General features: G+C 38.4%; 1 protein-coding gene across 2 annotated transcripts in view; it reads right to left on the bottom strand.

Annotated features, from left to right (window-relative positions):
• Positions 1–389: 389 nt before the first annotated feature.
• The window catches only part of ANKRD50 (ankyrin repeat domain containing 50), a 43,685-nt gene continuing 19,584 nt past the window's right edge, over positions 390–24,490 (bottom strand). For both annotated transcript variants that reach the window (XM_075036845.1, XM_075036848.1), the window contains 3 exons: positions 18,009–18,238; positions 5,746–9,293; positions 390–3,399 (listed from right to left, as the gene is read on the bottom strand). In XM_075036845.1, the coding sequence (XP_074892946.1) occupies positions 5,749–9,293; positions 18,009–18,238 (3,775 nt within the window). In that variant the 3' untranslated portion in view covers positions 390–3,399; positions 5,746–5,748. The remainder of the gene's footprint in view (positions 3,400–5,745; positions 9,294–18,008; positions 18,239–24,490) is intronic.

Here is a 24,490-nt window from a genome sequence, read left to right as displayed (position 1 = left end):
TGAAAATACTACAGAGAAACACTGATCAAAGAGATAACTGACAAATACCATTTGAAGTGATAAAGAACTTACAGCAACTGAAATACTGAATTCATTGGCCCTCCTGATATATATGGTATATAATGGTCATTTTAAACAAAACAACATGCAGCGAATTTTCTCCTGCAAATGCTAAGGTTGACTCAGATTAATCTGAAAAAGGCCATCTGAGTGCTAAGCAGGGTGACAGGCATTAACATTGGGGTCTGAGTTTTGCTAGCCTAGACTCCTTACTGGACACATACATGGTGTTTCATTAAGTACTACACAAAAGTTAATCAAGTTTAATAACCTTTTCCTGAGATGTCCCAGGAAATGAGGTAGTAAAATTAAAACAGTTAGATGTCTGCTGAAAAGCAAATATATTTATTATGCACTTTCATATACACAGGGATTTTCGCTTAATATAATACAAGGAATAAAATAAAAATTTTACAATGTGAAATTCATTCAATGTACATTAAAGGCTATTTACAACCCACTCCAGGAAAAACAGTCTATCTGCAAACCAAGTTAACCGAGGAGTTCAGATGGGGAGTATTAAGCATAACAGACATTTGCATAGCAGAGTAACTGATGAGGGAAAATACCTTTTTATTTTTAAATAAATGGCAATGTTTTCAACACTGATCACAGAGAAGACAAAAATGCATCAATTGTGCCTCTGTATCTCTTAATGCATTTCTCTTCTGAAGGGTTTTTCCACATGCATACAGTATTGATATCCGTGTCCGCGAAACAGTCTTTTTCCCTAGCTCTCCCATCAAGAATTTTAGACATCTTGTGGAGATAACCTTGGAAGGACCAGTGAAATGGGATGAAGAGAAAGAGGATTCATGTTTTATTCAGGTTTTTTAGGTTATGAGAACTGTTACACTGCCAGAAGAACCGTGCTGAGTCACAGCTATGCAACTCCATTCACCTCCACTTGATTGTACAGATGTGAAAAAGCAGAGCAGAACAGAGCCAACAACAGGGGGAACAGCAACTTTTCTTTGTATGCAAAACCCTCACAAACGATGACATTAAAAAATCACACGCAACAGCAATGTGGAATTACACAGACCTTCTGAGAAAGTAGATGTTTTAAAGCAATTCATGCTCTGTCCCAAAGTGATATTCAAAATCTGTAAGAATTGTCATTCTGAAAACATTTTCAACAGGTCTACTTTCTGCTGATTTGGACATAAGGTTTCCCCAGCAACTGTTTCAAATGTAAATATTCTTCACACAAAAACCATCAGGCTATCTATAAGTTGTGGCCCCTTGTGAAACTGGCCATACTTTTACGTCCTCTGTCCACAAGGTGCAATTAATAACAACACAATAAAATTAAATAAATATAACCCCAATGATAGTCAAGGTCAGTAGAAAAAACGTGGGCATTCAGGGATCCCTTTCTACAGAACAAAACATACATCTAATAACTAAGAAAAGTTGTATTCTTGCACAGTATTGCAAATGTACTATACTTGAGGTTCGGAACAAGTTTGCTGAGAACATTTTGGTACTTTCTCTTTACTGAGCCACTAACCCTCTTAAGGCCATTCTGCCAGACTCCTGTTATGTTTATTTTATAATTGTCCCACGGGGACAAGAAATTCAATACATGAAACATTCAGAATAATCAATATTGCCGTGTGTCAACTTTTAACATCTAATTTTACTATATGCTGAATGCCTGACTATAAAACATTCTTTTTACATTTAGTAACAAGCAAATAAGAATGGAGGTGCAAGATATTAAAAAAAAAAAGTTCTGATGATTGTTAATCATAACAACAAGACACGGAGCCCTTTAGTGCCTCAGAATATGCACTACATATACATCCAGGGGCCATTTATCAAAGTTTAAGGATAGCCATACATCTAATTAATCCTCTATGAAAAATAACCTCAGCTTTCTATCACCTTATTTGTGGAATGATCAGAATTTGAGTATGAAAAAGATGAAACCCAAGCCTCTAGAAGAAATACTCACATACAAAAATAGGCTTATTTTCTAAAGAGCAAGGCTGTGTAACGGTGAATAGCAGAATATAGCTTGCATTTGTAGGAGAAAATAACCCACTTGTTTCATTTTATCACTCACAGAGCTGTGCAAGTAAGATGTGCACATTCAAAGGAAAAATTCATACTGTTCACTTTCACAACAATGGCCTTGATTTTGCTCTCGTTCATCTAAGCAAAATTCTTCTGCTGTAAGAATGGGGAACCAGCTTTCCATTATCCGTAAATGGACTATCCAGACTGCCGATTAACCACACTCCAGGTACAGAGATACTCACGCTGGCTCTACCTAATCCATCAGAAGCAGTAACCACATTCATACAATTTTGTGCTTTAAAGAGTTATTGTCTCAGGACAGGGCTAACTCAGTCATCTCTGTACTCCGCAGACAACGGTATTACTAACCGTTTGCTCTTCCACTGTACTCTCACTGCATATTCTCTCAGCCTCATTAACATAGTGTCTGTATTTTCCATTAGACATTCTCAATACGGTCCTTTACCTTGGAAAAAAGAAAGAGCTGTTTCTAACGTATAAAGTTATACATGAAAGCAGGATCAGACCTTTCACTTTAGCACCTAAAACATACCCATATTCAGTTACCTCATTACCATAACAATAACAGAGGCTATTTAAGATCAAGTGTCCAAGAGCAAATTTGCCTATTGCTTTCAGTGGTCACAGTCTGCCATCCAGATTTGGTGCTGAAGTACCAGACAGTGGATTTTGCCTCTTAAAAAATCCCAAAGATACTGCAGATGGTTGCAGCCCGACGCCTTTGCTACCACTGAACAGCTATTACACAGACAGAACACACAAGTACAGTATTTATAAAATACTGTTACAAGACTTGTATTTCTGGAGAGAACTTTTTGAAGTACACAGGGAACTGACCATACATTACAACAATGCAAATGTGACAAACTTGTTTGCTTATTTTCTTTAGCCACAGGAAAATAAATACAAAAAGCACTGCCTTTCCATACACAGTTCACTGTGGCACATGCACCTCTACCAAGCGTTCTGGAATAGGAAATCAGAATTCCTTGTTCTTTCCATTTTCAGCTGTTATCAGGGAAATACAGCATATATCTTTCTGCAATTAAAAAAAGTGCTCATTCTGTGTATTAAATACAAAGTACACAAAATAAATTTTTGAAGCACAGAGGGTTATACTGAGAAGGCAGCCTGAAAATGTAGGCACATTACAGTAATTAAGGTAACTGTACTGTAGTAATCACATTCTTGAATTTCTAGGTGGACTAAACAAGCATTGTATGCTTTCATCCCAGCCAGCTGATAAATCATTCGGAGCAGAAGCGCTTCTGTTCATAGCATCATGGAATTGGCCTAAAAGTACAAAATAAAAACATTAAGTTTTGAAATACTCCATAATACCAACAGCATTATCAGAAAGAGAGCTGTATCATTTCTAATTAAAGTTAAAAGCACACAACAACATACTGGCGATGAAAAGTATTTTCTGCCTAACTCAAATCCCGCGATTGATTCCCTGTGCTCTCTACCATCCAAAACAGCTACAAGGTCCCCACAGCGGGAGAGCTTCCCAAATGGAGCTCAGAAGCGGCAGCCAGGGAAAGAAAGCAATTCCTCAGGTGCTCCGGTAGAGTATTTCTGATGTGATTCTCCACAGGTGACTAATTTATTCACTGGTCAGGGAAATTACTGTTTTTGTGCTCGAGACTTGGCAAAAGAGGAGGTAAATTATAGCCTGCGCCAAGCAATTCATAATCCACACAAAATTGCTTTAAACTTCCATATTTAAAATAAAGCTATGAAAAACTGTTGGAGAAAAAGCAAAAGGAACCATTTAGTTATCCATCACCTCACAGGCTTAGCCACTTGCATAACCAAGTACTTCACATAGAAAACTCCTGAATATTCAAAAAAAGCACTATTTGTTCCAGATAAAGCAAAGCCCAATTCAAGTTTTAGTATTACCTGTGGAATGTTCAAATTTTTTTTACATGCTTTGTTTATACTTTAAAATCAACAAAGATGGAAAATTCATCAAAACTAGTCTTTTGATGACAGGTTAGGTCAAATCAAGACATCCTAGGTCAGAACTATACAATTTATTTACAATAAAGTGTAACACGAAAGCAAGCAATGAACATCAGGCGCAGGTACGTAAGAGTTAGGAAATACAATTCTTAATTACACATTTTAATATGTTTTATGGAGGCAGGAAAAAAATTAAAAACAAATTTAAATAGTGTTTGGACACGATGTAGAACTGTGGGAATCTAAAGTCCTTTTGACTTTTACGAACATTTCGGGCCCGTTCTCTCTCACCTGCTTATTCCTCTCTATGCCTGCTCCTGCTGTCCTGCCTCTCCACTTTCGCCTGCCCCACACCTCATCTGACCCTTTGCTAATATTTGCATTTTACAAATGTTCAGGCTCTAGCATATAGCTTTTTGAAACACGGTATTGTTTCAAATATTTTAATTTAACCAAAATGCCAACCCCAAGGAAACATCTTAAAGAGTCCTGCACAATATTCGAATACTCTGCAATTCACAAGAGACCTCAGCGATATCTAGAGAGATGCACTCCATTAAAGTGAAATCCATTTTCAGGGAAAAACCCTGTCTGTGTGTTTTTGACAGCCGAAAACATCCCATTTGCGGATTCTGCACTGCCTGCAATTGTCCTAGAAATCTGCAGGTTTTGATGACTTGCAGCAGAACTGAGTCAGCTAGCAAGAACATTCGTGTTCTAAGGAGCAGCAGTCTGATCTGTCAAAAAACCAGCATTTACACAAACAAAAAATGTGTTTTCAAAAATAAGCAAATAAGCAATAAGAGATGTGCCTACACTTCATAAAGATGCTGCTGCTTTGAAATTCAAATAGGAAAGTATATTAATTATTAACACATTCTCAATACCCTAAAAAAGATAAACCTCCTCAGGAAGAGGGAGAAAAAGGCTTCTGTTTTAGCTGACTCACTGACAATTCAGGTCTGAAAAAGCTATGTAAAATTCCTTTTTCAGGTTAAAATTCAGTATGGGAGAGAAAGTGAGAAATCTAAATGAACTCCACTGATTAAGAACTACAGAATGGTCAGAAAATTGGTGCCATAACATAGATTCTAATCTTGCTCTGAGGAATGCCATCTCTTTTACAGTACTGTAACCTTCACAGTAACAGAAATAAAATCAAAGCTTTAGTGTAGCATTTTAACTTTTTAATTTGTAGATAATTATGCTAGAGATTTCACACTTAAAATCCAAATTCACAAAAGTGGTTGCCTGTAACTTATAAGAATCTTCAGAAGCTTCCTGAAAAGCACTTTTGTAAATAATGAAATAATTACTGTATCTGAAAGTATCACATATTAAAATTCCCAGCTGTCCTTATGTTTGAAAAGAAAATCCAAATTCAAAGCTACACGAAACTTACTGTTTTATTCAGTCACATATCAAGGACAGTGGGGTACGATTTGAGCAATCAGAATTCAACAGAAAATACTACGGTGACCCAATTCCTCTACGGTTGATGCCTTTAAACCACAGCAAAGCAAATACTTGGCAGGTTAAGATTTTAACATCCATGGTTTTCATTAAGGAAGTAATTATGATGATAAACACCAGTGAAATGCAATTTTAGCATATTTAAAATGCACGTGATGAAATACACGCATTCGCCTCCTTTGTGACTGGACAGGTTACCTTTTACAGTGGTGTTTCCTTCTTGTAGTTGAAACTTGGGTCGCTACCTTCAATCTGAAGTTTTAAGGCTTGCTTAAGGCTGAGTTCTGTCTCTGCGGGAGGATAGCCTTCCAGTACTTCCTGATGGCCTCTATCCTGCACTGTTCGTGGGACAGAAACGCGACCGAGAAAAACCTGATTGCTCTGAAGGTGGTAATTCGGATTCGTCATAATTCCATTTCTCTTCTTCTGTTCTCCACTCTGTTGGTGAATTAGGAACTGTTGCTGCGATCGACCAACTTCTTGCTGAGCTGGCGGGACCAAAATTTTGCACTGCGGCTCTGCCGGCATTGATTTAAGTGGCACACTGGTCCCAGATTTGGCAATAGGTACTCGTTTGTCAAACTGAGTCATTTCATACTCTAACACTTTGGATTGGGAGGAACTACTTTGCTTTATTTTTTTTCCAGCTGACCCAGATTTGCTGGAGTTGTCCGTTTTCCCCCCTTTGTTAGCTTTAGTGGATTTCAAACTAGGTTTTACTTGGCTCCATTCAAATTCACTACTTGGTGAATTATGATTTTGACTTAGGGAATGAGTTGTGGAAGAAGGAGAAACGATAGACTGCCTACTTCTGCTGCGTGGCAGGGAATGCTGCTGTATTTGCTCTGTGAATGACAGGCTGTGGAAACTATCAATGGGCACCGTCTGAGCAGTCGCAGTCGACGACGTGGTGCGCAGAGAAGAATTTTTGGAACTTTTCAGGGAATTATTTGATAAAGATGACTTCTGACGGTCAACTGTAGAATCAGGCGACTCTGAAGGAGAACTGAAGGCATGAGCAGGCCCATTAGATAAGCCACGCATACTAGGCTGCATATCTCCACCAGTACTGCCTGAACTATTTGACTTCATTGTTAGTGACTGCATTTTAGAGGAGACTGACTGTAAGGGTTTTTGCTCCATTGTGTGGACTGGAGATGGAGTGCAACCGTTCAGAGTAGACGCACCATATTTTTCCAGTAATTTAATAATCTGAGAGTGTCCATTTTTAGCTGCAACACGCATAGCAGTGCGCCCGAACTGGTCGGCATGATTTGGATCAGCACCATGCTCCAGTAATATCTGGACAACATCAATGTGCCCTTCTTGGGCTGCAATGCAGAGTCCAGTAGCACCTTGATTACATGTATGGTCGACCAGAGCTCCATGCTCAATGAGAAGCTGCACTACCTTCACGTGACCTTGCCACGCAGCAGACTGCAAAGCAGATCTCTTCTCATTATCTGCAGCATTCACATCAGCATGGTATGTTATCAGCACCTGAACCATCTCCAAATGGCCCTGCCAGCAGGAAACATGGAGCGCTGTTCTTCCTTCAGCATCACTTGCTTCTACGTTTGCACCATTTTCTAAAAAGTACTCAGCCATCGTAAGCTGGTTTTCTAATGCTAAGATATAAAGTGTTGGCCGGCCATCAGCATCTTTGTAGTTTACATCTGCTCCGTGGCTGAGCAGTAGTTCAACTATATCTCTGTGACCTTCTAAAGCAGCAACCCGGAGGGCATTTCTCCCATCATAGCCTCTCTGATCAATGTTGGATTTATTTTCCAGTAATATCTGCACACAATCATAGTGACCTTCTTGTGCGGCTAATATGAAAGGTATACGTCCATCGTTATCAATTTCATTTGTTCTAGCACCTTGTTCTATAAGAGCTTCACATATCAATCTGTGACCTTCAAAAGCTGCCATATGCAAAGGTGTCCAGCCCGCGTCATCTCTATGATTTTCATCTAGCCCCCTGTCCAGCAGAGTCCGTACTACTTCAACATTGCCTTGTGCAGAGGCTATGCTCAGAACTGTTCTCCCTTCACTATCGATGCTATCAACAGCTGCACCCCAAAATAAGAGAGTATTTACAACTGAAGCGTGGCCCATGGAGGCGGCTGCCAGAAGTGGCGTGCGACCATTGTTGTCTGTGTGATCGACATCAGCTCCTCCTTCTAGAAGTAGATCGACAACATCTACGTGTCCTTCATAAGCAGCTACCAGCAGTGGAGTCATGCCGTCTTTATCACAATGGTCAACTTCAGCCCCACGGTCAATCAGAAGACTAACCACTGAGGCATGTCCCTTACTGGCTGGTACGCAAAGCGCAGCGACAGACAGCGCAGTCCTTCCATCCACATCCTCATGGTTTACCTCTGCACCGTGATCCAGCAGGTGCTCCACGATCTCTTTATGCCCCATGTACGCGGCTGCAATCAAAGCTGTTCTGCCTTCATTATCGGCTTTATTAACTTCAGCACCGTGTTGAAGCAGATTCAGCACAATATCTTCATGTCCTCCCCAAGCTGCTGCCCTCAGCGCCGTTCGACTATCGGCATCGGCACAGTCCACTTTGACTCCAGCGTAAAGGAGGGCAGAAACCACCTCTGTGTGCCCACCCCACGCTGCAGATCGCAATGCCGTCCAGCCATCGTGATCGGTGTGATTAACGTTAGCCCCACATCCAATCAAGCAATTGACAACCTTGGTATGGCCCTGCCGAGCAGCTAAGGTAAGTGCTGTTTGCCCGTGAGTATCTTCTATCTCTAAATCTGCTCCCCTTGAAACCAGTAAGTTAACGACATCGAGATTGCCGCTGTACGCTGCGTTGGCCAAGAGCGTTCTCCCGTTGGAATCGCACTGGTTTACTGATGCTCCGTTGTCTAACAAGGTGCGAATGGAATCTTCTCTCTCCAGAGCCTGGCGAACAATGCAAGACGTGCGGTCATCTTCACTGTTGACGTGAGCACCAGCTTTTACCAGCAGCTGTAATACTTCTTGTTCCTTAGGAATTAAGGTCGAGAGGGAGTCTTTGACAGGTGTGCCATTCCATATCATCCATAAAGCCAGCTCTGACGTTTCTAACTGTAAATTTGAATTAATTAGATGCAATGCAAACTCTTGAGCTTCTAATGGTGTTAAATCCTTTGCTCGGCAAGTGTAACTCATTGCCAGCATTCTGTGTCCCTCTGCTGCATTGCACAAGTATTTCTGCGTACAGTGCTTTACATCTAGCAACCACTCTGCAAAACTGTAGTGAAACAAGATTTTCGTATTTCCAAGTCCATCAATAAGGACTTTTGACAGGACATCCAATTTGCGTTGAAAGTCTTCCATCGTCAATGTCATATTTTTGGTCCACACTGCGTGATACAACTCCGTTGTGGTTAACGGCCTACAGGCTGCAAGAATTACATTAAGAATAGGCTGGACTTTTGCAAATTGTTTTCTCACAAAAAGTCTCTGACAGAGCCAAAGGTACAGGCCATTTAACGTTCCTGGAATATCACGGATCTCTCGTAACATAATAAAATTCTCCACAACTCCATCTAGGACACGTTCCAGATACAAAAAGCAACCGCTGCTTTTGATGTGAAGCTGATTCAGCATTTCTGCAGTTTCTTTTGTGAGATGTTGTCTCAGTGCTTCTTCCTGATCTAAACGATGCAGAATATATTGTTGCACATCTTTCACAATATAAGCCTTTCGCAGATCATCCAGACTTATTTTTCGAAAACCTATTAAAAGGAAAGAAACTTATTATTCTTTCTGATCTAGTTTCGCTTAACTCAATGTTAAAAAAAAAATAATATCTAAGACAGACATTTCTGTGTAGGGAACACCCACAATAATACATTTTGTGTGTACACACAGTGAATGTATAATAATAATAGCAGAGACAACTTTGATAATAGATGCATTTTTATCATCATCTACTGTAAGAAGAAATACATGCTACTAATGAAGAAAATTTTAAAAATCTCTTTGAATCAGGCATTGTGTGTCTACCTTGGACAATACTAAACACCTAAGCAAAAACCACCAGAACTGCAACCAAAATAAGATTATTAAGTATTATTATATTATTAAAGGAATAACCCCTTCTCCAATGTGGTTAACAATGGAATTCCAAATAATTTTCAGCTATTTAGATTAAGACAACTATTATATTAATATAATTGTAGAAGAGGTTATTCACACCTGGTGCATATGCATGATGAAATGTACATAAATCACTGTAACATGATCACCTTAATTTCTTTTAAAAGCTTTTAAGATCTAGGAGAGAGGGAGACTCAAAAACAGTTTTAAATATCTTTACACCTCTGTGCACTGAAAATTACCTACTTTTTTCAAGTAAGGACTGAGTTTTAGATAAATACTCTGGTTCTTTGGTAGGTGACTCATTATATAAGGAAACAGGTTTTCTCATAGGCATATGATCTCATTGTTTTTCCAACCTGTTTACTCTTTAGAGGAAAAAGGGAAATTATTTCATACGTGCATCTGTGTACATCTCCTCCCTACACACATACACATACACCAACATCACCCCCAAGCAAAGAACGCTATTCTTGGCACGCAGCACGTGCGAAGAAGTCCCTAGGGCAACCTCAGTGGCCAGAAGGCTCTCAAAAATGAGGCGGAATGAAGATATAGTTGTACGGACTACACGGCTATCTCTGTCATTTAAAACATTTGCTTAGGTAGTACAAAGTTAAGCATTTGAGACCAACCCTCTTTGATTAATGACACATTACATTGTTTGAACACTACTTTTCCAGAAGCTATGGGAAAACCGCAGAGGTCACAGACACAGCAGCTTAAACTACTGTCTTTTAGGCCAGAACTGTACCTCGCTTCTCCAGGGACAGGCTGTAATCTCTTCCTCCAGTGCAGCAGATTGCACACGTTGCCTTACAGTCAGTTCAGCTAGTCATAAAAAAACCCCAACTTTGCTTTTCAAACCAAAGCAGTTACTAACCTCCAAATTACATCGAAGGAAAGGCAACCATAGAGCAACGCCTTCAGTGTCATTTTGGCCCCATCTCCAGGGAACAAATAATTTTAAGTGAGGCTCTGAAGAATGTTATTTTCAGATCTATGTTTTTTATTGTATTTAAACATTCTGTGGATCAAACTGCTCAGCCTGTGAGCTTGTTCTGACTGAGAAATCAGCCTGATAACAGAGCTGTTTTTTGTTCCCCTCTTCAGCAGAGGTTCTGAATGTCACATTAAGCTCACTCTGTTAATTGTTTAGTCTCCATGAACATTGTACAAACACAACAGATTAGAACTGAGAGGCAAACTATGGCAGTGTTACTACAGTATTTCTGCTTCCCTTAATTAATTACGGTAGCATTACGAATCTAATGGAACTAAATCAACAGAATACCTAAAACAAAGTCATATTTCCCCCCAAAATAAAATCACTGGATAGGACACTTCTGCACAGTCGCTTCTCAGGCTAAGACTACACTAATAAGGTTGTCTACTGGAAAATTTTTGAATGAGAAGGCCAGGAGGCAGAAAATAATTGTTTTGAGGGGACCTTGCTCCATTCCACAGAGGCTTTTATTTTTTGCTCTCAAAAGACACACAGAAACATCTTTACCCACCATAATTTGTCACAACCTCAAGTAATCTCCTAACCTGACCTGCAGAATGGCATAATTCATCCATTTACTATGCATTTGATTTAAAATATTCTGTATGTAGCTTTGTAAAGCCCTTAATTCTTGCACGTAAGCCAAATAAGAAACTTTGCTGAGTAGGAAGAGACAGTGCCCTGCAATTCTGCAGATCTCAAGCTTCCACTTCAAGTGAAAGGCTGTTTCTAGGTTACGATCCTTCAGAAGATACAGAAGTGAAAACAGAGGCATTAAAAACAGGGCATTGCTTGGTCCACACATTCACAGTTGTATGCATACACAGAGCTGTAATTAGACACAAGCATCCCTTCGGTTGTCTCGTGTGTGCAGGGAACAGCTCTGTCTTGCTCAATTCAGAGCAAATGCAACCACAGCAGTCACTTACCTTCTGGTTCTTTGAACCTCTCTGCTTCTCCCACTACAGATTTGTATGGGGCAGCTGGCTGAATGAGAAGAGGTACAGAGCTCTGCAAACTCCTTCTCAACGTGTTTAGTCATAAATGACTCTGCTTACAACATCCCCAATCTCTCACATTAATCCCATGCCCACATCCTTCCTTCCAATATCTATCTGCATGTGTAAGTTATTTTTAAATTATTCAAGTGTTTTTTCAGTTTTTACAGTAGTTGATTTCATTTCCCCCCAATAAGAAAACCCCTGATTGACTCACATGACAGCAATCCTGAGATTTCAGCTAATGTTCAGTGTTGCCTGACTAATGACTACACTTCACCTCCCTTGACTCCTAGCCTTCACACGAAAACTTGCAGTGTGATAACTGTTTAAGCGTCTCAGTCCCCTCCCTGCATGTAAGCTTCAAAAGCAGAAGACTCTTGCTTATCTTGCAACGTTCTTTGAATACCAATTTTCATTTTGCTTCCCAAAATGGGTGGGAAAGTGAACAAAGCCATTTTGGATGTGATAAAAAAAGCCCAAGCCCTCCAAAAAAAGTAAAAAAAGGAAGGGTTTGTGTGTTTGGGTTTGGTTTTTTTTTCCCATTAAATGAGGCTGTATCATTACTTTGTTCCATATCAAGGTTAAAAATATTGCCCTGCTCTGTACTTAACTGAGACACACCAAATGTCTAAGCACTTCAGCCAAGCAAATAAATTTCAGAAGACTTCAGAGCAGTGAATGTTCCAGAAGTCAGTAATTTAAACAATTTGATTGGCTGTACGTTCACAGATGTTAAAAATTGTTTCTTTTCTTTTGCAATATTTCCAAATATCCCTTGTTAATGAGTTCCTATCTATCGTATCTGAAGACAAATTTGTATAGCAAGAAGTACACTACACTCATACAGATCTTCACACATGCCAGGGATGATACGCTCTTTAAGGGCTGGGATTAACACACTGCCATTGTAACAGACTTTTGAACAGAAATAGGTTGTTAATTTTAACCACTGCACCATGCCATACTATAATAAGCAAATAACTCAAGAAAGGCCTTCTAGATAGAATTTTTTTTTTTTTTTTAAATCTCAAATTCTTGTTGCTAGCTTGAAGGAGGAAAACAAAGCCATGGTTTTTTGCCCAAACATCTATCTAAATGAGGTCATTTTACATTTCCAAACAAAGAACCTGCAAACTTGCTTTTCAACCCTAGCAGATACAATAAGTCACTTTCATGGACGAGAACTACCAAAACATTAAGAGAAAGCTCATTTTGTTTCAGATGCATTCCCATGAACTACTTAAGGTCAGCAAAACAGGAGTGCAGTAGACAGAACTTGCAGTCCCACGACCCTGCTTTTTGCATTGTTAAAATTTTTCTTACAACGCATCACTTTCAACCCAATGGGAGCTCCAATATGGATTTTCCTGATTTATTAAATTCCTGGCAGTTCTGTAAACAAATCAGTTCCAAATGTACTTCTTGGCAAGATCTAGGGTCATTCAAAGGGAAAAAAAAAAAAGAAAAAAAGTATCTTGGCTATATGAATACTTTTACAGTACAAAACTTTTCCAATTTTAATAAGAAAAAATAAGCTATTAACTAGAATGTTCCAATAAATATTTAAAAATATCCTTCTACTTTCATATCTTTAAATACATTTACATAAGTAAATTACAAAAGTTGTAAATACTTTTTAATATATTTCATTTAACTGAATTGTTAAGTTTAAAGTAATCTAAATGATTAAAAACATGGCAATGTTTTGGCATTAATAATTTACACTGCTGATCTAAGCATATATTAAATTAGGTATTTCTATGGCCGTGTATGCACACCTGCTCAAAAAGAGTAATGTATCCAGCAGAGCAAGATGCACCTGAAAACTCAAGCTGGACACTTAGCTTTTAGTGCATTTGCAGTACACTATGCATAAAAAATTTCACTGCATCTACCCCAGAAGCTGAGACACTGAGGCTGAAATCTGCTGCTCTCACTGGTCCGTGTCATTGCACAGAAGTTTGTTTAGTTAGATTTACAGGTAACAGACCATTTAAAACAATTTAGTCTTCTCTCTTCAATTACAAAGCAAAGAAGTTCAAAATTCACACTTTTAACTAGGAAATATGAAATTCCCTGAAATTCATGTTTTCAAAGTGGTTATCAGAAGAAAGTGGTAATGAGAACAAAGGAAACACTGATTAAAAGCTCCCAGTTTATTTCCCAAGCCTTCTAAATATTTTCTTTTCCCAAAACCAAACCAAAACAACAAATAAACTTTTTCAAAGCCTTAATATTTTAGAAGTAAATTTTACAACTACATAAATATATAAAAATTATCTTTTATAGTAAAAATCCAACTCCCATAAAGACTTTAAAGTAACATGAAACTACCGAAATAAATTCCAACCTACAATGAAAAATTAGAGGACAACTTAGATTTTCTTTTTTGAAGCAATCTCTCCTGAAGTGGTCTCATGCCATTTATTTTCTGGAATGGCAGCTAATGAGAAAAGGTTCAGTTCCAAATCAGGCAACTGATTTGATTTGGGGATTAAGCAATACGACTACCCGAGTAGCTTCAATTACCAAACAGTATGAGTTTTCTGGGCGCAGAGAAGCTGGCCTGTGATTTTTACCATCTTTCTCTAAAGCTTTCACATTTTTGCTTATTTTTTAATTTTAGGCAAGGCTACAAGAAAAACAACCCTCCACATCTATTCAGACCAGAACCAGCAAATAGCAGAAATACAAGAAAGGCTTATGCTCCCAAGATTTCTAATCCAGAAAAAGTTTGGATAAATATCAGCTCTTAATAATATTTGGCTGTCTGGAACTTAATGGTAGATAAAAGGAAGAGTGAAAAATGAATGACAGATTGTCTGCTTTTGCCTATGGTTAAGTGGGTGAATGGAGCTTAAGCTGCCTCTGAGACTAAACTGAACCCTTTCATGTCCACTTTTGATTCTTTTTATTGTAGTTTCCAGTATCTTTCCAGTATTTAACAATAGCTTTATGGAAACTATGGCTCCCCGAGATGTGACATCTGCATGGGTTGTACCACACTGGTGCACTCATGCCTCACACATGGGAAGGAATTCTTTGGATGAAGAATGTCAGTGTTTAATTGAGGGGTATAATCAAGCTAGATGCCACAGGTATTTGATTTAAGTGTGTAGCAAAAAAGAAGCAATTAAGTAAATGTCTATTTAAAAAAGCCTCTTTAAACCAATAAATAGAGCATTTGTACATATGCACTTTTGTCTATTTACCTTTATGCTGTTAGTGAGAAATTATCTGCTTTTCACTCAAACTCACCTAAATAAAATTGCCTCTTTTTAAAATGCCTAAAGTTTTTAAACTAATATGATGGATCTTTAAGAAAGGAATTTAGTTTTGTAAGAACAACCGCTATGCTTTCAAGGTTTAGCCTCATTGTAGAAGCAGCATTTTTATTCGCTAATTAGCTGAAGCACAACAAAAATTAAAATTCTATGTTCTGTGGCACTTTCAGGTTAGAGGGCTTTTTCATTTATTTAGAAATACAAGGAAACTTTTTCTAACATTATAATGCAAAGACCGGAAAGACTGTGTTTAATGTAGCTGCTTGACTGTCTATACTTGTAGCCAAATGACAGCAAATGATGATGTGGGAGATAGTATGGATATTTATGGGTGCCAGACAGAGAATTGTTAAGTTTAGGGAAAAAGTCCGTAAGAGAAACAAACAGGAATGATGTGGCAGTTGGTGACAGTGCACATGCAGGAGAAGGCAGGAGAACATGCATTATCTATTCCCCTCCTTTTTTTCCTCAATTGGCAGGCTTTTGCTCACTGTGGAGGGTGACCGCAGACTCATGCAGGCATCATTTCACATTTGGTTCATATTTTTGAGGTTGTCTCTGCAGCCACAAGAGGCAAAACCCTTTTTTTTTTTTTTTTTTTTTTTTTAAATTAATGAAAGCTGAGAATCTGAGCAAGGGGAAAAATCTGTAGCACATTGTGCTACTACAGAATCTGGGAATACAGAAGGGCCCAGAACACAAGCTGCAGCAGATGCAGGCACAACTATTCAACTTTCCTAAGTAAGTCACCAACAAAAGTGAAGGAACAAAAGAGGACCAGAATAAACACCTCTCCTCCTTTTCTCATTCTGAGAGTGGGAGGGATGATGTATTCACCACTGGCAATGGCAAGATGACAGCAGATGAGAAAGACTGGACTCTTTCTTCCACGTCATCACTATTTTTGGCTAGGAAGGTGCCTGCAGAAGTCTCATCTGTACTGGACACCCAAAAAAGAGCATCATCAGGGCCAGGCCACTGCAGCAATTCTAGTCCCAGTCACTGATAAGACTTTCTGACAAATATGTTTAGCTCTCATTTCAGCAGATATCTGAAAGAAGTTTTCACTGCATTAAAATTTTAAGTGAAAACTGAGCTAAACTGATTGTAAACAAATTAATATTGGTTAATATATATTTAATATCATACTCTAAATTAGTGGGAAAAAACTACAGATGGGACACATTTTCCTAAAATAATCCTAAAAGGATTCCAATCTATTTTACTAAGTTACAGTGAAACTGATTTTTTTTTTTTGTTCCAAATTAAAGAAACATATTTGAAGAAAATGTTCAGTTAATATATTATTGTTATGGTTGCAAACATCTATTTGCTGGGAAATTTGAAGTGTTAGAAGTTCAGTACAATAGTGTCCCAGAGTGCAGCACACATTATACACCATTTATTTCTTCAGTCACAAGTGCAAAAAATACTTATTGTTGATCTTGAATTCTGCTTGCTGACCAATTAAATAGCTTTATAAATTGGCTGGCCTAAAAGTAAACATTCAAATATCACAAAGGAGGAGAAGAGTTTGCCCCAGTAGACATGTTAATGATAGTCCATCCTCTCTTCAGGCTAGAACCAGAAAAGAAATCAACATTATCTCAAGTTTTACAACACAAAGTTGCAATGTATCTGAAGTTAACAGAAGCTTCAGTCATGCTCCTCACATCCTCACTACACCTTGCACAAACTTGAATATTGGTTGTAAACAGAAAAGTCATCTTACAGTGTGTTAAGGGGGCAGCTGTCACATTGGCTGTAATGTCACAATTTTCTTTCATAGTGGATACAACACCACTTCCTCCAAATAGACTCTAAAATTTCTTCCCAATTTGTATCCAATTATTTTGGGATTCATTCCTTCTTTGCTGTACCTTTTACACAGTGAAGATGGGTTTATAATATCACAAGCCAACTTCCTTTATGCTATTAATCAAGTCATTCTCTGTGGAAATGAGAAATTAACTCATTCAAATTAAATTTATTTTAAAGGCATATCCATTAGTTCTGCTGATTTTTCCTGTCAGGAATTCCATCTGGAAACATACTTAGAAGACAACAGCCATTTTTTAGGACTAGTCTGAAACATTATATGATTCAATGGAAAGGAAATAAAACAGCTCTGAAGAAAGTTTTGTCTGTTTTTTTGGCAATGACAACGTATCTAATCAGCCAAGCTTTAACAAAACTATTCCCATATGAACGTCCAAAGGAGCCCTGTGAAGCTACCCTGAAGTTTCCTTTAGTTCTCACATACTCCCAAATACCAATCTTCATGTCTGCCACTGATTAATACAGTACTCCATTCCAAAATGCAATTATCCCATTGACCTTTTGCTACTGGGGAAACGAGCAAGCCTATGGCTCTATGTTCTATAATCACATTTTTGTCCTAATTGTGTCCTTAATACACACAGGCTTTATATATAGGCTTGGAATCCAGTCTAGATATTGCCCTTTATTAAATTTCAGAGAACTTCCAGTAACAATGTCACTGTACTGAAGAAATGTTCTCATGACATAGTAAAACCTGGATGAAGAAACTGTAAAGAATTTTTTTACTGTGCAACCTTTGCCAAAAGTATACTCCAAGAATCCACATCTACATTGTTCCCCTCTCAAGTTCCCCCTTCAAAGATTATTCCCCGCTTTCTGAAAATAAGGGGAGAGATTTTAATGGGAGATGAAAAAAAATATCTTTTGAGGTTGTAAGGAATGGGTGTACGCAGCTGACATACTTAATGTACCTACACATCACCTACACTGTTTCAAAGCTCTATAAAACTAGCAAAGCAAGAGAAAAACTCAAAGCAGCCACATTCTTTGCAGATGTACTGCAAAGACATAATTTATGTCTAAAATACTTGGCTGACTTAAGCTTTCTATAGTCCTCAGTAAACTGGAATGTGTGTTTTTTAGAATTACCATTTTTATGATTGTCATTTTTTAGAACTAAGCATGCATCAGTGCTTTCAGCCATCACCAAGGGTCTTGTAAATACTACGTCCTAGTTACAGACGCAGGTAACAAACACGTCCCGTGCTCTGTACTCACCTGTAAACATTTTTGTAACAGCTTTACTCTGCTTGCGGGCAGAACACAGGAGCAGCAGCCAGGGAGGGAAGAATTCAAAGTGGCCAGCTAAAAGCTCCGCTATCGTTCCAGATAAACTTGTAGAAGTCTGTTCACCCTCGGAAACGTTACAGCCCTCATCAACCGAATCTACGAGCAGGAAGAGGCTCTGCTGAGGGGGCTTCATTCCCAAGAGAGGGAGCAGAATGCACCTGTAAGGAACACGAAACAAAATCAGGATTTTAAATGCATTTAACAATACATGGACTATCGTATAGTCATTCAAGTTGAAGCTATGATCAACTTCAAACGCAAAGTTGTTTTTTAAACAGTCTAAGGAATTTTTTAAAGTAGTTAGCACAGAAAATACTGAGGTAGACTGAACTAACAGAAACAGAGACAGTTTGAACAGTCAGTGATGTAAATCTTGCTTAGGCAATATTACTTTTTAATGAATTTATAACAATACTTTAAGACACTGTAATGTTGTTCAAGGCTGATTAGAAGACTTGGAAGAATGTTGCTTCACTAAGAAGGAAGCAACTTGGCCTAAAGTTTAAGGACTTCATTACTGCTGACTCTGTCAAAGCTGTTATTTTTGCTTATCAGAAATGAATAGCCAACACTAGTTGGTCATGAAACAAAAATCTAAATAAAAGACACATGACATTTCAAAGCTCAAAGAGTTCAAGTCTGAATGGATAACAGTTTTACAAAGGACAGAATTTCTGCCATACCTTCACAAATGAAATGCAAATTAATTTAGCAGCAGACTGAGGCATTTGGTAGTGACTTTGATGTATTAGTTTTATTTATATTGAAGTTGCCAAGTTCCTAGTACTGGAAAAGGATTATCTGTATCGTCAGGATGCTATCATCTGTACCAATGCATCTGACTGTGCAGCTAAAAATCTCAAATTTGCATGTATTGCTGCCACCCTTAAGGATACTCCTTAAAAATATATCTAACTCTGCACTTACATGTATCTTTAAATAGCTACTACAAAACTGTCGTGTCTCTCCAGTATTTCCACGATATGCTGTTTTTTGGGAAACTTCATAATGATTTAGGCCCGTAAGTTTCACTGACTAAATCCTTTAAATACGTTTGGCAAGTCAACTTTGACTTTATAGTAAAAAAGATTCAGAAAATGAAACAAGGTGAGAAAAATACATATCTAACAGTTTACTCTCTTTTGTAGATTTGTTATATGCACGTGTCCAGAAGGCATGCACATCAGAATTATTTTCTGGTTTACCCAAGACCATAATAATCTTTTCTCATTTGTTTTACTGAACGAGTTTATCTTCAGAAGACTTTGGTCAACATATTATTACCTACCAAGCATTCAAACTGGAATATAGGCAAATCTTGCCTGTTAACGGAAGAACGCAGCCCACTTCAGAAATTATTTGTAAACCCTGTTAGTGCAAGGTTTGTTATTTTCTGGTTTTCTGACTGAGAAAAATGCAAAATGGAAACAGAGTTGTGCACCTTTCACGTCCGACAGTAACAGCAGACTCTAGCAGAGCAGACTAGGTCATCTATTACACTTGGAGAGACTTCCCCAAAGGTATAAAAAGGAAGTACAAAATACTTGTGCTCTGAAACTATTCAGTATTAGATAGATTTTAAATCCCTATCACTGCCCCCCTCCCTTTTTTTTTTTCCAGATGCACAAGACTACTGAGAATTCTTTGGTACTTCCACAGCCAGTTACTCTTTCAGAAGATGCCTGAGGTACAACTAAAATCACTGTTCACTAAGCTGGGAAGTTAAGCAGCTACCAATTTACAGAACAGGAAATTAAAGTAGCCATAAGGTTAAAATTACTTTCCTAAGTGATGCCAATCCCACAATGAAAGGAGGCAGATGGAAATGACCACATTTTCCACCCCTTCCCCCACCAGAATGCTGCCTTGCCCCCTCACCTATTTATGTCAAGGCTTTTTCCCTGCAACATTTCTCTTTCTATCAAAACCAATTTTCTTTTCACACAGTTCTCTATATGAAATTACTTTTTGAGTATGAATGTTACTATGAGATATGAAGAAATGGTAATGGTATCTTAAATTAAAATCTCACTTAAAATCTGCATGACCCTAACAAAATGCCTACAAACTATCTTACGAGCATCCGACAGTGTTCTTGTGTCAGTATTTACCTGTTGGGAATACCACCAAGAAAAGCTAACCGTCAAGTCCGGGAAAGAGTCACAAATCATGCTGCTAAATTCCTGCAGCATGTAGCAGTTGGCTGTCGTAGGTCAAATCAAAGGGTTCACCCTGCCTCCAAACAGGGTTGAAAGCAGATGTCTAAGAAATAAAGTAAGCACTGGGAAAGCACTATACCACATTTTTCCAGAACTCTCAGGGACTGCAGCAACCAGGGCTTCCAGGGACTTTCTGAACCAGAGATTGAGTCTTTGCATTTAACATCCCTTAACTGACCGTGCTTCCACAGATTTGTCCAAGTCTTCTGTGAACCGATTTAAGCCTCCGGCATCCACGACATCCTGCAGCAAGGCCTTCTGCAGGTTAGTTACACGCTGCATGAAAAAAGCCCTTCCTTTCATAGTTTAAAATCCAAAATGTCCTTGTTTCATTTGATACCCTTCAGCATCTGCACTGGAAGGGAGGGTGAGCAATTACGTCATATTCACCTTCTCCATGCCATGTGTCATCTTCTGACTTGTACCACAGTCTCTGTGAGCCGTTTCTTTCCAGGCAGAAGAGTCCTAGCATAGTGATGGTGCTTCATAAAAAGCTATTCCACTGACCTTTGTCCCCCTACGCTCTGCTTTTTTCCACTTCATGATGCTTGTATTTCTGAACCTTAACATAACTTAAATTCCACTAGGAAAAATATACGCACGCATACATATATATACATGCGCATAAGAAATGAGGCACAATGACTTCTCCCAGCTTACAGCAATATTATTAAAGTATGGCATTGACAAGACATTGGTAAGGCTTTCTCTTAAAGTGCGCTTAGAAACTATTTGATAAGCTTCTGTTCTTCCTAGATGTTTTATACCTCTTTAGTTCAGAGTAGATGCCAAGTAACATAATAGTGAAACTTTTCAGAGATGCTAAGTGCTGTGCTAACTTGCCAGAAGTCACGTCATGTTTACCTCCGTAGTGTGACTTAGTAATTCCACTCCCCTCCAATTTCTTGCTTGCATAGGAAAATTACATAAAGCAACACGGAATTAACAATGTCATAAAGTACTTCCATAAATGGTGATTCACCTACAGATTGTTGTAACAGATTGCTTAATTTGCAGAGTGCCTCTCAAAAGATTAGTTGATTTTCTTTACCTTCTAAAAGGATAACAGCTTTATCTTTATAACTTTTATATTCAATACAGATATAAAAGTGGTTATCATTACAGAAAATTTCTGAAATAGAAATCATGATTGAAAACAACAAAATTAATTAGTCAGTAAAAATACAAAATCTCTAGAGAAAACAGCACAATTAGGTATTTTAAACGATGGAATTCATTTTAATGGCAATGTAATGTAATGACTTGTTTATGTAGAGCAAAGGTGTTTCACATGCTCTCTAGCAAATAAGGAGTCCTCAGAACAATGAGCCATCCCACAGAATTCTTCAGGATTGCTACTGAGTTGACTGAACCCATGCAAACATGATTTTCCACATATGGAAGGAATATATACAGACTGTGCTGAAGTTCTGCTTATGATTATCCTCGAGATTTCTAGATTGGATCCACAAAAATACCAAGACACAACAGAACAAAGCAGAAAGATAGTGGCGTTGTCCACAAAGGCTGAAAAGAGTCACAATGGAATGCACATACTTGCTAAAAAACAACAAAAAAAAGAAAAAGGCAAAGACACATATGCCAAATAACAATTAATGAGTGGTTCTAGCAAAAGAAGTTATAAATCCTAGTTTCTTATGAATGTGTTTCTCATATTGGATTGTCTCTGGTGAATAGGAAATTCAGTTATGTCCGCACTTAAATCGTTTGATGCCTGTTACAGCGTGAACATAGCTTATACCTAAAAGGGTTCCCTTTTCTCTATCCAGCTGCTTGCATTTGCTACTGACAAACACACGGAACAAGTGTATAAAACTTAAGCCAGAAGCAGCAATGAAAAAAAGAAAAAAACAATCCCAACATGCCCACCCGCCCCCCATTTGTTAAAGTCCAAGTGCTGCTACTTTTAGCAAAACCTGAAATACTTCAAATATCATGATAGAAATGACTGATTTGGAAATCTGCTTAACTACTGCTACAGCTCTTAAGTTTCTTTATCAACGTCAGTATGACAATTCTTCAACAAACTGCCCTTTGAGCCACCTTTTCACCAATAGGTTATAATTTAACATGTGTACTTCAGTTACAGATGCTGATGCCAAGAAGAATCATCCCATTGGTCTACACTAGGAATTTACAAACTCTGCTCTTTTCAAAGAAAGTTTGTAAAAAAGCAGACAACATAATTATCCAACACATAGCTTTCTTTGCTCTCTCCTCCTGCTTTTTTGTAAATGCTTCCACACCAGATTCCTTGTGCAAATTCACCAGCTATTTGTTATATTCCCAATCCCTGCATATTAAATTAGCCTTTCCCCCCTCCACTTCCTTCCTTAATTATTGAGGGGTTAACTCTTCCTCCCCACTTTAAAGTATTTGATGCCTCCAAACATTTTTATTCAGAGGAAATAATCTCTGTAAGCTACAGCTAGGGAGCCAGCTTCAGGATTAATTCTGAAAGTGGGCATGCACCCATAGCTCTTGCAAAGGTGGAGTGCGAAACTGATTTTGCCCAGCGGAACACACTCTTTTCTACACCAGGCCAATGCTATCGAACAGGTCCGGGATACACTTCTGCCCACACACAAATTACATCAGGCTGGCTGGCAGGAAAGGACCCGTGTTACCCCCAAGCACGCAAGCAGCAACTACTTTTCAACTAGCAGCTAGTTTATGCTCAGACTTTTCATATGTTGTTCTCTTCTCCCACTCTGTCTGCTTGAGTTTTTCTTACGTACCAACAGAACGGCACTGTGCTCTGTGCTTGTTCTGGTTTGGACCACATGCAATGTTATCACTTGGAATGTGGCTGGATCCGCTGTTCAGGTTGTATTTTTTACGGTTGCATTTTGTCAGGTTGGAAAGAACAGCAGTGCCGCAAGTTAAAAAACACCACTACAGGACATGAGCACAAGAAAGTAAGGCAAACATCCCAAATGGATTTTTAAAAACGGTGCTAAGTGTTCTGAGTGATGTTTACTGCTGTCAGGTAAGGTTGCCCTTATGTTCTACTTCAGCTCATCTGCCTCTCTCTGTCTTTGGGAGATCTGAAATGTTAGGAAGTTGGCATTCTCCTGCTTGAGTTCACCAGCACCCCCCTGCTGAGATCCCTGCAGAACGTCTTCTTTCCTAAAGACTACCTGCATTTCAAATAGGAAAGCAATAGTCATTGCCAGTGAGAAAGTTCATATGTGGTATTTACAGTTAAGTTTATATCAATGCCACTATTCTGAGTCACAAGAAACTGTAGTAGGTGATCACACGGAATAACAGAAAATAGCCGCAAACTCTGTGAGGATTGTAATTCCTTGGAATTGAAGTAATTCCTTGAGGATTGTAAACATATGCTGAAAAAAAATGTATTCGTAATACCTTGGACGAATAGGTTTGGCAATTACTAGCAACATGGTGGAACTGACCAACTGACACCAGCAATGAAGTTTTCATCGAGTTTTACCTGAATTTATTATTCTATTGGCAAATACTTGCCATAGAACTTTATAAAACATTCACCTTACGTGCGAGAGACAATGCAGTGCCATCCTCTGGATGAGATCTGAATGCCTCGTAGAGTTTACAAGGAAATTGCTCATTTGCACATTTGATCTAAAGAATTATTGAAGATTAAAGTAATGGAGGAACATGACTATATATATTGGATGGATATCTTTGTGTATATATATATATATATTTATACATAAAGAGTTTAACGATACCTAGTGTATAACAAAATAGACAATTCTTCAAACACTAGTCTCAATCTTCAGAAAACCAAACAAGCATCTTCCTTCTTATGGGTGGTCTACAACATGATATATCACAGCAGTTTACCACGTAATTTTTAAGACACTCATTTCCATTTATGTTTGTATCAGAAAATACAGAAAATGAAGTACATAGTGAAACTGTAAATAAGCCAACTATATTTACATAATGTTGTAGTAATTTTTGGCAGCAACATACGAAGTAGTGGGATTTTTGCCTAAAAATCACACACAGAGACCTAACCAGAGAATCCTAACCAGTAAGTGGAAACCTGATGCTGCCTCTGCCAGCTCTGAATCAGGTGTAGCAGAAGCTCCATCTTCCCCAGCCCACTGCTGGGGACACGCAGGGAAGGCGAAGGCTCTCCAGGGCAGCTAAGAGCTGAAGGTGCTGCATGACAGCAAA

Source organism: Buteo buteo, chromosome 1 (genome assembly GCF_964188355.1).
Source record: "Buteo buteo chromosome 1, bButBut1.hap1.1, whole genome shotgun sequence".
NCBI classification, from domain to species: Eukaryota; Metazoa; Chordata; class Aves; order Accipitriformes; family Accipitridae; genus Buteo; species Buteo buteo.
Note: the sequence above shows the minus strand (reverse complement) of the source record. Positions and strands in the feature narration are given on the sequence as shown.